Genomic DNA, 20,095 nt, shown 5'->3' with positions numbered 1-20,095 from the left:
ATTGGAATAGTACATAAGCCACCTAATGTTAGATAAACAGATAAGTTCAGAGCTGCTTTAACAGATCTTACCTCAGTCTACAAAGATGTCATAGTCGTGAGTGACTTTGATATGGACTTGTTAAAACAGTCTAGTGAGGGAGATGTGCTTTGAGCATGAAAATTCTACTGCTTAATGCTAAAAAACACATCATTTACCTTGAACACTCCTCTCACAAACCTTTTGATTGCAAATCAGTCACACAAAGTCATTAAAAATGGTCAGATCCCAGCTTCTCGCATTTCTATTCACGTCTTGCTGTGCATATGTTACTCTATCCATGGATAAAGCACGCTACTTAGTTACATACGTATGTACCTACCTACTGTACATCTTCATTATAGACTGTTATACCTTTCAGCGTTCAGTCTGCAGGGCTCCATGAATTTACTAAATGCCTCCACAATACTCTGTTTGTAGCTACTTCTGTGGCCTTATATAGTTCTATACCTCATATCTTTAAACCACTGATCATCTTGATCTCCCTCTACTTCTCTTACCCTCCATGGCAGAATTCATTATTTACATCCATTTGCCTGATATGATCATCATCTGTAGATTTTATTCCTTCTACCTTAGCCTTTATTTCCTTATTCCAAATCCTCCTCCTGCCACTGTTCCCACTTGTTTGTACCAGTGATCATTCTTGCTAGTTTCATGTCTGTTCTAAATTATCAGTGAGATATCCAGAGTTTGACCCGCTTTCACTCCCATAAAGCAAAGTTGGTCTGAAAACAGACCAATGTGAAGGTAATTTTGTCCGGACCTGACTTCTTTCTTACAGAATACTGTTGATCACAATTGTGAACTGACTGCATTAGCTTTGCTACACCTTGATTCAGTCTTGCTTATTAATTATTATACCGCCATCCTGACATCCAGTTCTCTTAGGTTACTTCCCTACTGACATCACTTTAGTCTTGGAAAAGCTAATTTCCATATCATACTTATTGCCCCTATTTTCAAGCTCCAAGGTATTAGACTGCAGGTTTTCAGCACAATCTGCCATTAACACCAAGTCATCAGCAAAGGCCAAACTGCTTACTACATTTACACCTTACTGAATCTCTCCCTACCATTGTATACCTTTCAGTAGGTGATCTATGTAAACTATGAACAACAAACGTAATCCCCCTGTACAGCTATCATTTTCTCCCTCAGTACTGTTATAGCTTTTAAGAAAATTAATTTTCTGTGTATGCCTGTGTTTCTTGTTTATGTGTGTGAGCTTTTAGAACACTATGGAGAAAGAAAGGTAGTCTGACAAAGGCAGTGAAAGAGATAGGCTGGCTTCCTTGCAGATCTCAGCCCATTCGGAAACATTTGGGCTGAAACAAAGCGTGGCATGAGGGAGAACTGGCCTGACCGCACCCCAAGTACCCTAGATGATCCTTGGGATCTAGCCCTTGAAGTTTGACAGGAGGTTCCTTAGAGCGGGCAATATATTGCTCATCTCGTTGCTTCCGTTCGTCACAGACTTCAAGCAGTAATCAAAATAGAAGGCTTTTGTACGAGTTACCGAACGAGCTCGGAGGGTAGTTCGGATTCCTTGTGAAATTATACGTTCCGGCTGCTGTAAAAATGTTGTCAGCAGCCATTAACTCATTATGGTGAGATATTCTTATCCTGCCAAGAAATGGCATGACATGTTTTGTATTGTTAAATTATATTCACCTGTCCTTGTTCTGTTCAGCATTGAATGTGAATCCCGTCACGCTTGTCTCCATCTAGCACAAGTCCATTAGTAATAGTAGTAGTCATGTTATAGACACTGTCAACTAGAGGCTTGAATACCGACCAAATACGACTTTTAATCTTCGGATCTGGTTCAGAAGTCTTGTATTGTCTGGTTTCTAGTACTATGTATGCAAGTGTCAAGTTCAGGTTTTTTTTTTTCTCTAGTTGTTTTACGTCGCACCGACACAGATAGGTCTTACAGCGACGATGGGACAGGAAAGGGCTAGGAGTGGGAAGGAAGCGGCCGTGGCCTTAATTAAGGTACAGCCCCAGCATTTGCCTGGTATGAAAATGGGAAACCACGGGAAACCATCTTCAGGGCTGCCGACAGTGGGGTTCGAACCTACTATCTCCCGAATACTGGATACTAGCTGCACTTAAGCGCCTGCAGCTATCGAGCTCGGTAAGTTCAGTTTCAGAGATAAATTTCAGTTCAGTAGGCTTCATTCTCAACGCATAGGGGTCTGATCTGCACCCAGACAATGTTGGTGCTCTTCTTTTTATTCACAGTAATTCTACTACCATTAATCAATATAATACGCACATTAACTAAGTAAAAGCCGTGTTCAGGTTTTTTCTAGTCGTTCTAGTTTGTATTTTAGTTCATTTTGAGTTAAACGTGAGAGGCCCCTTAAATATGCACTCCCTGTGGCTGGGGGCAGTAGAATAATACCCCACGTTATCTCCTGCCTGTTGTAATAGGCGACTAAAAAAGGGGTCCAGTGACTCTTAACTTGGGAGTGTGGATTGGCGAGCATGGGGCCAGTAGCTGAGTCCTGGTATTGCCTCCACTTACTTGTGTCAGTCTCCTCACTTTCATCTATCCTATCCAACCTCCCTTGGTCAACTCTTGTTCTTTTCCAACTCCAACGGTATTAGGGCATCTGAAGCGTAGGGAGTCTGTCATTTTCATGCCCTTTGTGACCCTTGCCTTTCTTTGGCTGATATCTTCATTTTTTGAAGTGTCGAATCCCTTCCATTTTTCTCTCTAATTAGTGTTCATACAGTATGGTTGCCTAGTTCTACTTCCTTTTAAACCAATAATCACCACCACCACCTTGAATATGCTTTGTGTTATTCAGATTCATTTTCAGTTAACTTGATGCCAATTGCAGATGAATATTAGAGTTTCTAATAAAGTTTCTGTTTGTGTTCTATTATTATTATTTCGATGCAAGAGATATCTTTATCATTTTATTTCAAACTGAGATTAGCATACTTTAAAATTTGTCATTAGCGTACGGGAATTCGTATAGCGAGCGATCCGAATAGAATTGCGATCTGGTGAAATTTTGGATTGTTTTGTCCATTTGTCCTCCATTAGAATGCTATATATAATATTCTTCCATTACACAAATTTGGTTTAAATATCTTTCCAGCTCATCTGTTGGAATAGGACCATCTACAATATCAGCCGATGAAGCAAACTTCATTCATTACTTTGGTAAATTATGGCTTAGTATTGGAGTGTGATGATCCAAGAAGTTTGGAATGTTCGTCATTCATACACGCCTTGTTCAAATCGTTCAGCTCTGTCCTCTGGTAGAGTAAAGCAGAATGTTGAAATTGACTTGGAGGTAGTCTAAATGGCATCAGAGAGTGCCTGCACACTGTAACTGAGGCCATGTGATGATTAATAGTATTATTGTCTCTGTGAAGGCCTATATTTTTCATTTTATGAATTCATTAGGCTAGTTTGTTTATTTATTTATTTATTTATTTATTTATTTATTTATTTATTTATTTATTTATTTATTTATTTATTTATTTATTTATTTATTTATTTATTTATTTATTTATTCTATTAAAATCACTTCACACGCACATGACTTTTATGTTGATAGGTGGCGCACTGCTACTCAGATGTGTTGGAGAACTATCCCCAAGAGCTCATGGACCTACTCCAGACGCATCTCACTGTACTGGACAGTGATATGAGGATGGTAAGTTGCTTTCCTCCCAGATATGTCTACATACAGTAACAATAGAAAGAATTTGAATATGAGTGATCTTAGAATCACTCAAAACAATGTAACTTTGCTTCCAGTGATTTATTCTCCTTATATTTCATTTGGTACTGGAGTGTTAAAAACCTTCAGATTTGTGAAAATTTTGCTTTACGTTTGTAAATTAACAAAGCTGTAAGATCATCATAGTAGACATTTTTATAGAGATACAGTAGAGTCTCGCTCATCCGACCTTCGCTTATCCGACATTCCGTGTTATCCGACACTGTTAGACTTAATTTCAACTTTTGGTGGAGACTAAATTCAGGCACACCCGCTGTGGAGGGTGCGACCATGGGGCAAGCACTGGCCTGAACGCTGGCGGTAGGACTGGGTTTTTCTCAAGGACAGGTGCAGTGAGTCTTCAGTCATTGTAGTATTGGTTCGGTGCGGATGTTATAATTTTCATATCCTCTGTGAGTATGGCGAGTAAATGGAAGAAAGTGACTGTTTCTATGGAACACAAACTGAGTGCATTAAAGAGACTGGACAAAGGGGAAATTTTTCAAAATGTGGCTTCATATTATGGTGTTGGACGTGTTACAGTGGGAGACTGGAAAAAACAGAGGGAAGAAATTGAAAAGTTGTGCTCTACCAGAGCAGAGAAAAACAATGAAAAAATGTCAGTCCGAAAAAGTAAGTGAAGCACTATTTCTTTGGTATCTCAACACCGGGAAAAGGGCCTGCCAATATCTGGCACCATTCTGCGGGAAAAGACTGTGTATTTCCAGAAGGATTTTAATGAAGGGGACCCTAATTTTCCTGCCAGTGCTGGGTGGCGTGATCGGTGGCAAAAACGGTACGGTATTAGGTAGCTTAATATCTGTGGAGAAAAGTTTCTTTTCGTAAGACATGTGGAAAGTTTTCGTTTAATACTGCATGTACTGTACAATTGAATTGGTAATTCAATAAATAGAGCACCGTAAAATATGTCATTATTTTAGCCTTCCTGTTTGCTTCAGTTCATTTTCAAAGTTATTCCGTATTATCCGACATTTTCGGTGATCCGACGTACTCCAGGTCCCGTTTACGTCGGATAATCGAGACTCTACTGTAGTATAGAGTAGTATGATATTATCTAAGTTACTACCATGAAATAACCTAATAGAGGTCCGACTCGTTGGCTGAATGATCAGCGTACTGGCCTTCAGTTCAGATGGTCCCGGGTTCGATTCCCGGCCGGGTCGGGGATTTTAACTTTCATTGGTTAATTTCAATGGCCTGGGAGCTGGGTGTTTGTACTGTCCCCAACGTCCCTACAACTCACACACCACACATTACACTATCCTCCACCACAATAACACGCAGTTCAGTTCGGCTTAAGCCACGAAGGAGAGCGGACACATTGAGTGGAGGGGCCCGGGAGTGGGAGTAAGGAGTGAGTGCTGAGTGCAGGAAGGTTGTGAGGAGTTTGACGATAATGATTGGAGTGGATCAATACAGGGTGGCTGTAGGAGGGTGGCAGAGGAGAATGAAGAAAACAGAAGTAAAATCAGGTGGGTGTAAAGTGGATTTGGTGATTAAAGGAGAATTAGTGCTAACAGTGGCGGTGGTTATAATATTGCTATTGATTGGAGGGGTCGAGCCAAACCCAGGCCCAACAACTAGTGGAAATGAGGGAAGGGAAGACATGGAAGAATTCAAAAGACTGGTAAAAGAGGTGGTGGAAGAAGTGTGCCCCTTTTAGCAAATTAAGAATATGATCCAAGAACAAACCAGGGAGTTTGGTAAAATGAAGGTATGGTTACGAGAAAGGACGGACGATATAGCATCACAAGTGAGAAAGAACGATGAAGAAGTGGCAATATTAAGAGAAAGAATAGGACGATTGGAAGAGGAGACGTTGAAATTGAAAGCAGAAGTGAATGCCAATACGTTAAATCGCAGGAAGAAGTGCCTATTTATATATGGGGTGCCTGAGGAGTTGAAAGAAGACAAAGTACTTACTACTTATAAAGTTGTGGACTTAATACAGGGGAAATTGAAGCTTAATTTTAGCGAAGTGGACATAGACGATGTTCAGAGAGTGGGAAGAACTAGGGGCAACAGGCCTATCAAAGTAGAACTGTTTTCTACTTTGATGGCTGATGCTGTGATAGGCAATGCGAATAATGTGCAGAGAGAGGAAATATGGATCAGGAGAGACGTGGGACGGGAGGCGATTAGGAATGAGAAAATACTCAGAAAACACAAGATACGTGCGATAAATCAAGGGCTGAGAGCAACCATCAAAGGACAAGAACTAGTGGTATCAGGCAGAAATTGGAAGAGAAACTGGTCTGTGAATAGACTGATCGACTTAGAAATGAAGATAAAAAAAGACAAAGAAAAAGTGAGTAGTGCAACGAAAGGTGGGGAAATGAGGTGAGATAACAGTAATAGTGTACTGTGTGAAGAGGGTCAGAGAGAGAGGCCAAGTGAAAATGTGATCATAAGCAGTGAAGAAGTTCAGGAAGAGATGACAAGTGAAAAGGTGACCATAAGAAGTGAAGAAGAAAGGCAGGGGAGTGAAAGCAGTGAAGTAAGGGCAGGGCAGGGTAAAAAGGTGACGTCAGAGGCAACAGGGGGGTGTCTCAATCTGAGTTGGGAAAGAGGCAAGGGCAGAAGATTTACGGAGATGTTGAGAGTTGAAGTTGGAGGCAAAGGTGCACAACAGAGTGAAGATAGTGATGAATTGGCAGCTAAGAGAGGTGGTAGAGAAGCAGGAAGGTATGGAAAACTGACAGACATGTGGGGTATAGGGAGAAATGAGAGGGGTGTAGTCACTAGAAGTAAAAAACAATAGTGTAGTGAGTAGTGAAGATAAAGATTGTTAGATGTATGAATGTAGTGTTGAGTAGAGGTGTTGTTTGGTAAATATGTGGATGCAATACCGTAGTATTTGTGTGTGGTATGAGATTGAGAGGTGGTATATGAAGCGATGTGTTGGTATTGAATGGTAGTTGTAATAGCTTTTGTGTTTGGTATGATGTTTATTTAATGCCAAATAAGTGAGTGTTGAGAGGGAGCAGAGTTTTGGATGGTTGAGGTTGAAATGTGGTGTTGGTGAAGAGATGGTATATGAGTGTTTGGTATTTTAAGGCGAAGATGGCTTGGTATTTAGATGTATTGAATGGTAATTGGTAATAGCTTTATTGTTTGGTATGATGTTTATTTAATGTTAAAATAAGTGAGTGTTGAGAAGGAGCAGAGATATGATGGTGGAGGTTGAAATATGGTGTTGGTGAGGAGATGGTATATGAGTGTTTGGTATTTTTAAGAGAGGATGGCTTAGTATCTAGATGGATTATTTATGTTGGAATGTAGTGTGGAGAAGTGGTGTCATTTGGTATATTTAGGTTTGGGATATGTTGAAATGTGGTGCTGGAGAAGTATAGAAAAGTGGTGGTGTATTTACTGTTGTAATAAATGATTAAAGAGTGAAGTTAAAGTATTGGCTGAGAGGTGATGGTAGATGTGTGGTAAGATGAAATGAGGTGTGAGAAAAGTAGGGTGAAGTGATGGTGTATGTATTGCTGTAATATGTAAATATATTTGTGGCGGAATTGTGGAGATGGAGGGATGTGTGGTGTATTCATTGCTATAATGGGGAGTTGGAGAAATGATGGTAGAGGTATATCTTTTAACTATATTGTATTTTTAGAGAAGTAGTACATAGGGGGCTAGGGCTGGGTATTGAAATAGATCAACCAGAGAAGTGGTGGTGTAGCTTTTGTTGTAGTATTATATATTGATGAATCTGTGTGGTATTGGATTGATGGAGCAAGGAAGTGGTAAGTAAAGTTGGCTTGATGTTGAAATGTGGGATCGGAGAAGTATAGAGAAGTGGTAGTGTATTTATTGCTGTAAATTATTTACAGATTGGTGCATTTATTCTTGTAGTGGAAAGCTGGTAAAATAAAGATGTGTTAGTACTGAACCGATGGAGCAAGTGAGCGGGAATGTGATGTGGGCATTGAGAAGATGGTAAAGTGAAGGTAGTTGTGTTGGTATTGTATTATGAGTAACTTGTGAGTAAGGGTGGAAAATGAAGGGATGGCTGTTTGGTATATTGAAATGTGGTGCTGGAGAAGTTTAAAGAAGTGGTGGTGTGAGTATTATATATTGAGGAATATGTGTGATGGAGCGAGGAAATGGTAAGTGAAGTTGGCTTGATGTTGAAGTAAGGTGTTGGAGAAGTATCGAGAAGTGGTGGTGTATTAATTGTTGTCTGGTAGTAGGAAATTGGTTTAGTCAGGGTAGTTGTGTTGGTATTGAATTATGAGTAAATTGTGAGTAAGGAGTTAAGGTGTAAATGATGATGCAATATTATTTATTGTTGTAGTATTATTTATGGAGGTATTATATGATTAAGTTTTGGAGAAGTAGGGAGAAGTTGTCAAGTTATGGAAGTATTGATAGTATATTTTCATGGAAACGAGATGACAAATTTAATGCGGAGTGTGGCTGAATCTTTAAATTAGATCAGGTAGAGTTAAGTATGAAGTGCAGAAACAGAGCACAAGGATAAAGTTGCAACATGAGCAGGTGAATGTAAACAAAGTCCAGACTGGTGATGTAAAGGAGTGTGGACTCAGCAATCCGGAGTGGGTCAAGTAGAAGTATAATAGCGGTGAAGGAATGTGTCGCGACGGCAAGGATGAATGTGACGAAAGTGCTGAGTGAATAATGGACACGAGAGGTGTATGCTAGAAACTTGAGGCAGTGACGGGGCTTTTTCTTCTCACAATACAGTATAGTAGGAGATGGTAAGGCAATACCCATAAGAGGACGGGGTGGGAACGGAGGGCCCCCCCCCCCCTTAATTAAAGCAGGGAGAATTAGACGAGATAAGGATGGAGAGCAGCTCCAGTTGTACGTGGATGGCTGCAAAAAGGAATGGTGAGAGGAAAAAGCATTGTCATCTGGTTGGATTCTTGGGGCCTTCCTTAGGACCTCACGGATAGGGCTGGTCGTGTCATCATCGGGAGGGCGGCCTTCTTCTCACCAGGGGTGATGACACGGCCAGACAGTAGCAGTAGGATATCTTATAACTATATTTTATTTTAATAGCATGTACGGGAGTGGGAATAGAAAAATTTAAGGGTGACGATGGACATGGCATGAAGGTACTGAGGATGACTGCCTTCTATCCTTAAGGGTCACGGTTCCGAAGTATCTGACGAGCTTCATGGCATGCCCAAGAAGTACGTTTGGGATTAACACTAGTATTTTTTTTTTTTTTTTTTTTTTTTAAATATTTTTTTTAGGGTATTATTATTTTATTCTATTAGTAGTTTGTTTTGTCAATTTATGTGTGTGGAGTTTGGTGGCTTAGGATGAACATTGTTATTTTTCTCATTCAATGGATCGAGGGTATTTGGTTACTGTGATCTGGAAATAAATAATAAAGAATAAAGAATAACACGCAGTTGCCTACACATGGCAGATGCCGCCCACCCTCATCAGTGGGTCTGCCTTACAAGGGCTGAACTCGGCTAAACATCGCCACACAAAATATATACCTAATAGAGGGATTCAACTATTGGAAATAATTTTTGCTCTAAAAATATCAATTTTTTATTAATCTTTCGTTCATCAAGGAGTGAACACAGTGCTCACCTTCTTGACATTATTCATAATATGAAGTCGGTAGGGACCCTCTTCAGAGGCATTCCTGCCCAGCGCGTGGCGCCCCTGCCTATGTGAGCCCCATAGCACACTAACCCAGTGTGTATCACCTGGTAAGGGTCCCAGATCAGGGTTGTTAGTGAAGACCTCGACGGAAACTACAGCGGAGAAGATGGACTTTTGCAGAAGAGGCAGCCTAGTATTCGGGGAATAGTATGAGTACTCTATTCATCAGCAGCATTTGTTTTCCATGTTAGGGGTGACTGAAAGGGCACCTGTTCCTCATGTAAGGGGTGGTCTGAATAATTGCTGGCAGTAGCTCTAAAATGCCTTTGCGAGTGGCGACCCCATCGTAACAATAGCCTAAAAATGAGTGATGGTATACCATAAACACCTTGACCTGGCAGGAGCTGGACAAGGGCAAATGAAGATGATGAGTATGGAGTTTCTCTCTCTTTTATTGTTGCTCTTTCTTTCTACACTGACGTGTCATTTTTTGCATAATTTTCCCCCCGAGATTTGTAGAACATCTCAATCTGATGTTTCTCACACCTTCCATTAAGAAACTGGACACCCGATGCTCGTAGAGTTTGTTTTGTGGATTCCAAGAACCATATAAATACTGTTGTGCGTGGTTAAATCCAAAGTCATTATACCATTATAAATGGTCCGTTACTGGATATTATAAATGTAATTACCGAGTTTGATAGCTGCAGTCGCTTAAGTGCGGCTAGTATCCAGTAATCAGGAGATGGTGGGTTCGAACCCCACTGTCGGCAGCCCTGAAGATGGTTTTCTGTGGTTTCCCACTTTCACACCAGGCAAATGCAGGGGCTGTACCTTAATTAAGGCCACGGCCACTTCCTTCCCATTCCTAAGCCTTTCCTATCCCATCGTCGCCGTAAGACCTACCTATGTCGGTGTGACGTAAAGCAAATAGCAAAAATAGCTATAAATTTAATTATAAATTTATAATGTCCAATAACGGACCATTTATATTGGTATTATAAATTTACTCATTCGGGAAAAAATATTTCGGATTCCCTATGGGAATCAACATCTATATCAAAGTCATTAACCATCCCTTCCACCTCCTGCATCTGCCTTCCTCCAGGCAGGACCAAAATAAGAAAACAAGTAGCTGCACTGAGTCTCTCAAAGAAGCAGTATGGGTGTGGTGGAACTTGAATAGGAATTACACAGTTCGTTTTATCTTAAAGTTACTTATAATGCCGAAAAAATTTAGTCGAGAGTGGGAAGAGAATTTGCTGTAGAACCAAAGTTAATTTGCCTTTGGAGGGATCAGAAAGAAAAATGAACAAAAATATAGTCATGTCAAATTGTTTTGTGATCCAAAGTACAGAAAAAAATCCTGAAGTTGAGAAAGAAGTGCTTGATGTGGGACTGAATTGCTGTATTGCACGAAATAATGCGATTTAAAAGTGAAGGATACAGAAAAGAAGTGGCATAACAAGTGTGCAATTTAAGGCAAGCATGGAGTGGGCTGTTTCTTTTATGCAGAGACATGCACTTTGTCTGTGAAGATGAACCACATTAACCCAGCCTTTAGTGTAATTTCACCATTTTCTTATCAAACTTCGACGAGAATTTAAATTTTTTTTTTAAATCAGACTGGAACTCCGGTGTTTCTTGATATGTCTACGAAGTATGACTGTGTACGCGAAGGGTACATTAAGCATATTAGTTAAAATAGTAGATGTAGAGAAATTCGCTGTACCATCATGGTGGCAGTAATGACAGATGGTAGAAAGCTGCCACCAGTGGTTTTTGTTGTGTTTTTTTCTTTCAAGGTTTAAAAAAAAAACCTTTGCCAAAGTATGGTCTTGCTGCTGGCATTGTTGTATGATTGCATGAAAAATTGTGGATGTCAATCGATTTAATGAAAGAGTGACTGAAAGTTGTATAAGGTTGATGCCTTGGAGCTTTACTTTGCAAATGAGCATGCTTGTTCTCGTGGCCAATTTAGCAGAGCTGGTGAAATTTGAAATGTCCCATCTCAACACAGTTCCAATCATAATACCAGGGAGGGTTATATCAGCTTTACAGCTGCTAGATGTCTTGGTTTAAACCATCCCAAGATTGTCTCTGCTGATTTTATGACAAATGGATGCCGACTGGTTCCTTCAATCTTACAAAGAAGATACTGTTAACGCTTCTGCATGGTAAACTGTACATAGGTATGCGAGCAACTGATTTTCCGTACGGCGGTTGACCATACAGAGGTATGCAAGGCACAGTACTGCTTGTATGCGTCATCTATTGAGATATAATGGAAACTTATTACATCTGTGTGTTGTATAAGCTATGAATTTCCAAATGCCGATTCTTGGGAAAGAACATCAGCCTATTGACAAATACGCATTGCCGAAGTAAGAGGATAAGCGACTCACCTTGGAATGAGTGTGTTCTTAGATTTTATGCACACGGGCTTTGATTACTAAAGAAATGATCACAAAGATTAGGATACCTAATTCAATAGATGGCTTTGAGGATGGCGTCAAGTGGACAAAGTAATGGACTCAAATGATGATGATTTGGCTGATGAAAATGATCTGTCTATTTCTATGTCTTCTGACGAATGCTGCGGAGAGTAATATACAGGTACGCTGATTTTATTTTTGCAATGTGCTGATTTTGATATGCTGTTTTTATATGTGATATTTAACTCCGTTATTTCTGTGTTTAATGTCAGGTCAGGAGAAAAATCCTGCTACCGTATGTGACAGTACATGGTACGACCTGCGACTGTCTAGTTGAGGGTTGGGTAGCCAGCACCAAACCTGTCTACCGTCAACCAAAGGGGTATAAGAGTTCCTGTTTAGAGATTTGTTGAAGCCTTTGTGTAGGAAATGACACATAAATTTATCGATGAACTGCTACCTTGCAGATGTGGCAGGGGACTTCTAAGGGCTAAGGGAGAAAACTGCCGAAAGAAAAGTCTTCTTCAGTGATAGGCCTAGTAAGTCAGCAGGAAGAGGACTATGCAGATTGCTTTCAAACAAAGAACGAGCCATGGAATGGATAACAACGCAACTGAAGACCAAACTTCGAGCACCTTTGGAAATAGGGAGAATATGGTTTTCGTGGTTTCCCACTTTTCACACCAGGCAAATGCTGGGGCTGAACCTTAATTAAGACCATGGCTGCTTCCTTCCCACTCCTAGCAATTTCCTATCGCATCATCACCACAAGACCTATCTGTGTTGGTGCGACGTAAAGCAACTTGTAAAGAAAAAATGGAAATAGTGACGACACAAACAGTATCGGAAGACACACCAAAAGGAGACAAAATAACAGGAAAGCCAGCTACAGAGTTGAACATATTAATACTGACTAGAAAATGTAATAAGATAACAGATATGATGAAGCACAGATATATTAACATAGGTCTAAGTGAGTTGGAGTGGAAGGGATGCAACACAAAACTACTGAATGATGGATACAAACTCTACTGGTGCAGAAATAAGTCAGAAGCAAGAAATGGAGTTGTTTTTGTTCTTCACAAGCATATTGACTGCATTTCTGATGTTACTTCCATTAGTGAGAGGATTGTTAAAGTGAAGGTGTGTTTGAATGGAGAATATCTAAATGTTGTGCAGCTCTATGCCCATGAGCATTGTTGTCATTGAGAAGAAACAACTAGAGGACAGTATAAATGAGGAGAATGAGGGTGAATGTAATGCTAAGGTAGGAGTTGATACAACCGGATATGAAGGGATTATGGGGCCTTTCAAATGTGGGACAAGGAACATGGAAGGAGAACTTCTTCTTGATCTGTGCGTGAGGAATAACTTACTGATAAAGAACACGTGGTTCCAGAAGAAAGAATGTCACAATAACACAGTACAGCTCGAATGTTAGCTGTAAGTTGGTAATAGATTACATAATAACTGACCTGAGGTGTGGAGAAAGAGTGAGAGTTGTGAAAGCTATTCCTAGTGAATGTCTTGATAGCGACCTTAAGCTTCTGGCGGCCTACCTGACAACAATCCAGGTACTGAAGACAAAGACCAGGAAGATGATACCAAAGATTAAAGACTTGAAGCTAAAGGAGGAGAACTATAAACAGAAGTTCCAAGAAATTATCAAAAGCAAGTTACTAATGTCAGAGTCCAACGATAGTGATGAGCAATGGAATAATTTTAAAACTAGTTTCATCAGTAGTGCAGAAAGTGTGTGGAACAACAGGCAGCAAAGTAATGAATAAAAGAATGTGTTGGCTGAATGACAGAGTGAAAGAGGCATTAGAAAAACAAAAAAAATGCCAAGAAAGTGAGGAATGTTGAAAAAGCCAGAAATAGTGACAACAGTCAACTGAGAGATAAGAGGACAATTCAAAAGCTAGATCAAAAATACTGAAATAGGTAATTAAGTAAAAAGAATTGTGAGAGAATAGGAGAAGTACTGGGGTGAATTCAGCCAGAAACTACAGGAAGATAGTAAAGGAAACGTAAAGGTGCTGTACAGTCTGATTAAAAGAAAGAGATTTGACAAAGAGGACATCACAGCAATAGAAATAGTAAATGGGAATATACAGTAGTCAGAAGCAAACAATCACAAATGGAACTCTTATTCTCATCGTACTTTCTTCCTGCTGCGCGAGTAATGCAGAGCTTTCCTTTAGTCATGAATGACCTATGACGAGAACTCACATTGGCCACCTAAAATATGTGATATTGCTTAAACTGATGCCACGTAAATAACGTGATATGTCCATGGCACGCTTCTCAATTTTGGCAGGAACAAATTTGCTAATTGTATGGGCAGAAAAAAAAAAAAAACCAAACTTCCAGGTTTCTTTAAGTTAGAATTTCTGCTCCATCCTTGATGCAAATAATAGCCGCACCCCAAAATCATGCTGCTAAATTTTGAAAAATGATATACAGTGTCTATTCATGTATATACGGTAAACAGAGATAACGTGTGCACTGGAAAAGCATGGATATGGAAGACTTGCTGACTGTTGATTAGAACTGTACGGAGAGATAATATTTCAACATTTCTTCCATTTTTCAATTTTTTTTCCCTTGTGTATCATGATTTATTGCCTGTATTCTATGAGGCTGCATGGTACAAGTCATATAGCTGTAACATTGCATTCCAAAGATCATGGGTTTGAATCCTATCATCAGCATTCTTAAAGATAATTTTCTGTGGTTCCTAATTTGCACATCTGGCAAATGCTGGTTCTAACCTTAATTAAAGTCACAGCTGATATCATCACAGTCCTAGCCCTAACCTGTTCCAGTTTTCTATAAATCCTGTATGTGTTACAGTTATGTGAGACTCTTGGACAAAATGACACATGACTGATTGTTACCTGTTCCTTGGCTGATGAATGTTCACTCTCTTTACAGACTTTCTGTCGTGCTCTGATCCTCCTCCGCAACAAGAACCTGCTGGCTCCCACGGCCCTCCTCTCGCTCTTCTTTCAACTGTTGGGATGCCGAGATAAGGCTCTGCGTAAGTTTTTGGAGACCCACATTGTGACTGACATCAAGAACCTCAATGCTAAGCACAAGAATGCAAAGTTGAACACGGTAGGGTGTCACTCCTGGGATATGTGATAATAAGTTTTCTGAGTTGTTGCAGCGTAACTGATGCTGGTGGTGGTGTTCTCTTTCAGACTCTCCAGAACTTCATGTACAGTATGCTGAAAGATAACAACGCCAAGGCAGCCAAGATGTCAGTGGTAAGTAGACTCAGAGGTGATGGTAAGAGACTAAAACCGATCAAACTTAATATTGTTGCAGGACAATAACTAAAGACCCCAATGTATATAAAGCATGCACACCCACTTGTAGGCAGATGTCACAGTGTCCTTCATTTGTCGGTGGATGTACTTATTCTAGAATGCTGACCGATGTCACAGCCTTGTGTAACTTTGAATGGAGTTGGTCAGATGGGTGCATATTTAATATCCATCTTATGTGAAATCTGGCTATCCTTCTCTTGAATTACTACTACTACTACTACTACTACTTTTGTTGTGTTGCTTTTGTCATTGTTCTAATGTTCCCGTTAAGTGCAGTACTATATCATCTTGATGTCAGATCCTGCAGACGATGATTACAAAGATAATAAGACAATTTAAAATCTTGGAAGGATGCTCTCATAGAAGTTTGTGCAATGTTAGAATTTCCAATCACAGTGTTTCACAGCTTGTATTGGATCAATGCTGGGCTGAGTGGCTCAAGCAGTTACAGCGCTGGCTTTCTGAGCCCAAGTTGGCAGGTTTGAACCTGGCTCAGTCCGGTAGTATTAGAAGGTGCTCAGATACGTCAGCTCCATGTTGGTACATTTATGGGCACACGAAAGAACTCCTGCGGGACAAAATTCCAGCGCCTTGGCATCACCAAAAAACGTAAAAGTAAAATGTTTCTGAAAATCTTGTAGTACCACATAAATTTGGCTTACATAGACTTTTAAAGGTTATGTTGAACTTGAGAGTATGGTTTAGATTGTAAGTATCGATTCTCAAAAGTTCTCCAATGCATTATATATTCACTTCTGCCCATCAGTAATCACAAGCAGATTGGAAAGAAAAAAAGAAAATCATCAAAACTCCAGAAATTTTAGTTTATTTGTGACCTAAAACTCAGCTGAAATGCACGCTTGCTCTACAAGCCAGTACATATAAACTTTTAAAATGTTAAACCGCACACACAAAATGACTGCTGTTTACATAAAGATATTTTAACATAAAAATATGAACATAGAATTCCCCGTCTTATATTAAGTCCAAAACGGTATGTCTTTATATATGTAAGGTGCAACATCTCTTCTCGGCTTGAGAACATAATCTTATCCGATCGTATTAAAATACTAGATTCGTGTTAGAAAGGAGCAATTTCGATTACTGTCTGAAAGCCCAATGACTATATATAGTGCCCTCTAGGAAATGCTTTGTTCCATCTCCAAGTAGAGCTGTTGAAATGTGCTCTGTCTCCTTCCAACTGTTGTAGCCACTCTCTGCTTTATGATTTCCAAGGACAGCTGAATGCAATGCTAAGATGGTCCCTTATGCAATTTCACCGCCGATCGCTTTCCCAATACAGTACTTACTCTAATTACCGCGATGAAGGGATGTTAATGTCAAGATCCGTAGGTATTAGTGGTGATCATTTCTGCTGTTTTAGGAAAACGCCAACGAACTGTTTGTTTGTTAAAAACAACTGTTTTCCCAAACAGTTTGAATACAACAGGTCATTCGTTCATAACGAGAAAGTGAAGGACGAGTGAGTCACATGCACAAGGGAGCTGCGGGATAGGAAATGAGATATTTCACCACCTTTCAATCTAACTTGTTTCGTAATGTCTAAGCAGACAGCACAAGCTGAAGGCTGACGAAATACCTGTATGAAGGATATAGGGAAGAACGATAAGACGAGTGAAGACTCCATTGTTAAGCAAAGGATATAGTCTGTAAAGACATTTACTTATCATTAGGCTATCAACTGACATTAGCGTTTTGTGATCGCGGCGGTCTGCTCATCGATACGGTTCCACACACCCGGAGTTTTTGTTAACCAGTCTGTTATTAGTGAAGTATCTATAGCAGTATTATTATACAGTGTCTATGTTCATCATATACCATTATAAGATTATTGTTCAACGAGAACTACTTTAAAAAATAGAAGTTACAGAATGTTTTAGATAACAGTGATAAATACACACACAAAAAAACGAGAGTATTCATAAGATGCACAATATTAGGAAAACACTTAAAAATTAATTATTCATATTTACATTAAGGAACATTAATATTTCGACCTCTTTTTGTGAGAGCTTTGCATTAATTACCAATCCAATTTGGGAAAGTAGGTCTTCAATATGGCACTGATGTGATCACTATGCTACACTTTATTATTCTGTTCACATGGTACCCGTTATGAAAAATACTCAAGCGCTAACTCTTCGTATTTACTTTGAGGAACATCAGCATTTCTACCTTTCTTGATAACAGCCTTGTTCTCCTTTCATTAATAATCAGTCCCGTTCGGGAAAAAAGTCTTTCACAGGGCACTGAAGTGGCCACTATGTTACACTTTGTTATGAATATTTGTGCTAAATTGGGATACACACGTTGGTGATTTTTCCACCAATCTAAGGGGCAATTAGATTCCCCTGCTTCATTTACACGAGGTAAAATGTCGTCTTTCAAATACAAATCCAGTTCCTTGTTGGCTCGTGACAGAGGGCTGGTTTGAGGACGTTTATCTCCAATAATGTCGTTGAAAATGCTCCGAGCGCTTATTGGACAAGAGGGCTGAAATGCACCAGTTGTAGATGGAAGTGAGGAGGACGGAATGTCAATATTCTGCTTCTCGCTGGTCTGGGCGTTTCTCTCTATTAAGTCTACTACTAAATTACGCACCCTCTTTTTGACGTTATCTAGTGCCGCAGGGTCCTGAAAAACGTGGTCTTTATATTGTGGATCTAATAAAGTGCATAAGGCGAAGGTGCTGTTGTGTTCAACGTTCGTGAACCTTTCTCCTAACCCTTTAATAAGGCTAGCAATTACGGCCCTCACTCCTTCTGTGAACCTTGGCTGATTGCCCAAGTTTTTCGCAAATACCTATCAGGCACCTGACGACCACAATCACAGAACTTCCAGTCATATATGCTTCTCCACTCAGAGAATTAGTCATTTCTTCAAACGGAGCTAGCACATTGCAAAGTTGACGACAAGCTTGCCACTCTTCGCCAGTTATTACGGGCAGATGTTTATCTAGCAGAGCAATAGTGGCCCTGATAGCTTCTTCGAGTTCTACAAACCGACGCAACATACACTGACTGACAGAGCAAATGCAACACCAAGAAGGAGTGGTTCGAAAGGGATGAAAGTTGGGGAAAAAAACAGAGACGGCACGGACGAATAATTGATGTTTATTTCAAACCGATATGCAGGTTACACAATGCGCACGGCATCGACTCAGTAGGATGTAGAACCTCCGCGAGCGGCGATGCACGCAGAAACACGTCGAGGTACAGAGTCAATAAGAGTGCGGATGGTGTCCTGAGGGATGGTTCTCCATTCTCTGTCAACCATTTGCCACAGTTGGTCGTCCGTACGAGGCTGGGGCAGAGTTTGCAAACGGCGTCCAGTGAGATCCCACACGTGTTCGATTGGTGAGAGATCCGGAGAGTACGCTGGCCACGGAAGCATCTGTACACCTCGTAGAGCCTGTTGGGAGATGCGAGCAGTGTGTGGGTGGGCATTATCCTGCTGAAACAGAGCATTGGGCAGCCCCTGAAGGTACGGGAGTGCCACCGGCCGCAGCACATGCTGCACGTAGCGGTGGGCATTTAACGTGCCTTGAATACGCACTAGAGGTGACGTGGAATCATACGCAATAGCGCCCCAAACCATGATGCCGCGTTGTCTAGCGGTAGGGCTCTCCACAGTTACTGCCGGATTTGACCTTTCTCCACGCCGACGCCACACTCGTCTGCGGTGACTATCACTGACAGAACAGAAGCATGACTCATCGGAGAACACGACGTTCCGCCATTCCCTCATCCAAGTCGCTCTAGCCCAGCACCATGCCAGGCGTGCACGTCTATGCTGTGGAGTCAATGGTAGTCTTCTGAGCGGACGCCGGGAGTGCAGGCCTCCTTCAACCAATCGACGGGAAATTGTTCTGGTCGATATTGGAACAGCCAGGGTGTCTTGCACATGCTGAAGAATGGCGGTTGACGTGGCGTGCGGGGCTGCCACCGCTTGGCGGCGGATGCGCCGATCCTCGCGTGCTGACGTCACTCGGGCTGCGCCTGGACCCCTCGCACGTGCCACATGTCCCTGCGCCAACCATCTTCGCCACAGGCGCTGCACCGTGGACACATCCCTATGGGTATCGGCTGCGATTTGACGAAGCGACCAACCTGCCCTTCTCAGCCCGATCACCATACCCCTCGTAAAGTCGTCTGTCTGCTGGAAATGCCTCCGTTGACGGCGGCCTGGCATTCTTAGCTATACACGTGTCCTGTGGCACACGACAACACGTTCTACAATGACTGTCGGCTGAGAAATCACGGTACGAAGTGGGCCATTCGCCAACGCCGTGTCCCATTTATCGTTCGCTACGTGCGCAGCACAGCGGCGCATTTCACATCATGGGCATACCTCAGTGACGTCAGTCTACCCTGCAATTGGCATAAAGTTCTGACCACTCCTTCTTGGTGTTGCATTTGCTCTGTCAGTCAGTGTATAAAAAGTTGAATTCTAGCGCATCGTGACGTCTTGGGAAAGATGTTTAGGCACTGTATGTCCACTTGATATCTGGTACTTCAGTAGTTTTTCGCTTGCTAGTGAACTTCTCCTGAAGTAGCTGACAACTTTTTTGATTTTCTCAATGGTGACTAGCATGTCCTGAAGAGAACCCTGGACAATCAAATTTAATTTATGAGCAAAACAGCCATAGTGTTCCCACTTCAGAATTTCCTCAAACGCGTTTGTTATATTACTAGCGTTATCAGAAATTGAAAAATTCACTTTGTCATGCAGCTTCCAATCAGATAGTATGCACTTAATTTCGTTTGCCAACGCAACAGACGTATGGCTTCCAGAAAAACTAGAACACTTCAGTAAAACCGTCTTGAAGGAAAACTCTTTCGTAATGTAATGCGCTGTTACGGCAATGTAACTCTCTGCAACTAACGATGTCCACAAATCAGTTGTT

General features: G+C 41.0%; 1 protein-coding gene across 3 annotated transcripts in view; it reads left to right on the top strand.

Moving 5' to 3' along the window:
- The window catches only part of Mys45A (SDA1 domain containing protein Mys45A), a 274,404-nt gene that overhangs the window by 127,813 nt on the left and 126,496 nt on the right, over positions 1-20,095 (top strand). For all 3 annotated transcript variants that reach the window (XM_067143006.2, XM_067143005.2, XM_067143007.2), the window contains exons 4-6: positions 3,621-3,719; positions 14,771-14,953; positions 15,040-15,105. In XM_067143006.2, the coding sequence (XP_066999107.2) occupies positions 3,621-3,719; positions 14,771-14,953; positions 15,040-15,105 (348 nt within the window). The remainder of the gene's footprint in view (positions 1-3,620; positions 3,720-14,770; positions 14,954-15,039; positions 15,106-20,095) is intronic.

Source organism: Anabrus simplex, chromosome 3 (genome assembly GCF_040414725.1).
Source record: "Anabrus simplex isolate iqAnaSimp1 chromosome 3, ASM4041472v1, whole genome shotgun sequence".
Classification (NCBI taxonomy): domain Eukaryota; kingdom Metazoa; phylum Arthropoda; class Insecta; order Orthoptera; family Tettigoniidae; genus Anabrus; species Anabrus simplex.
This window is presented reverse-complemented; position numbering and strand designations above follow the sequence as displayed.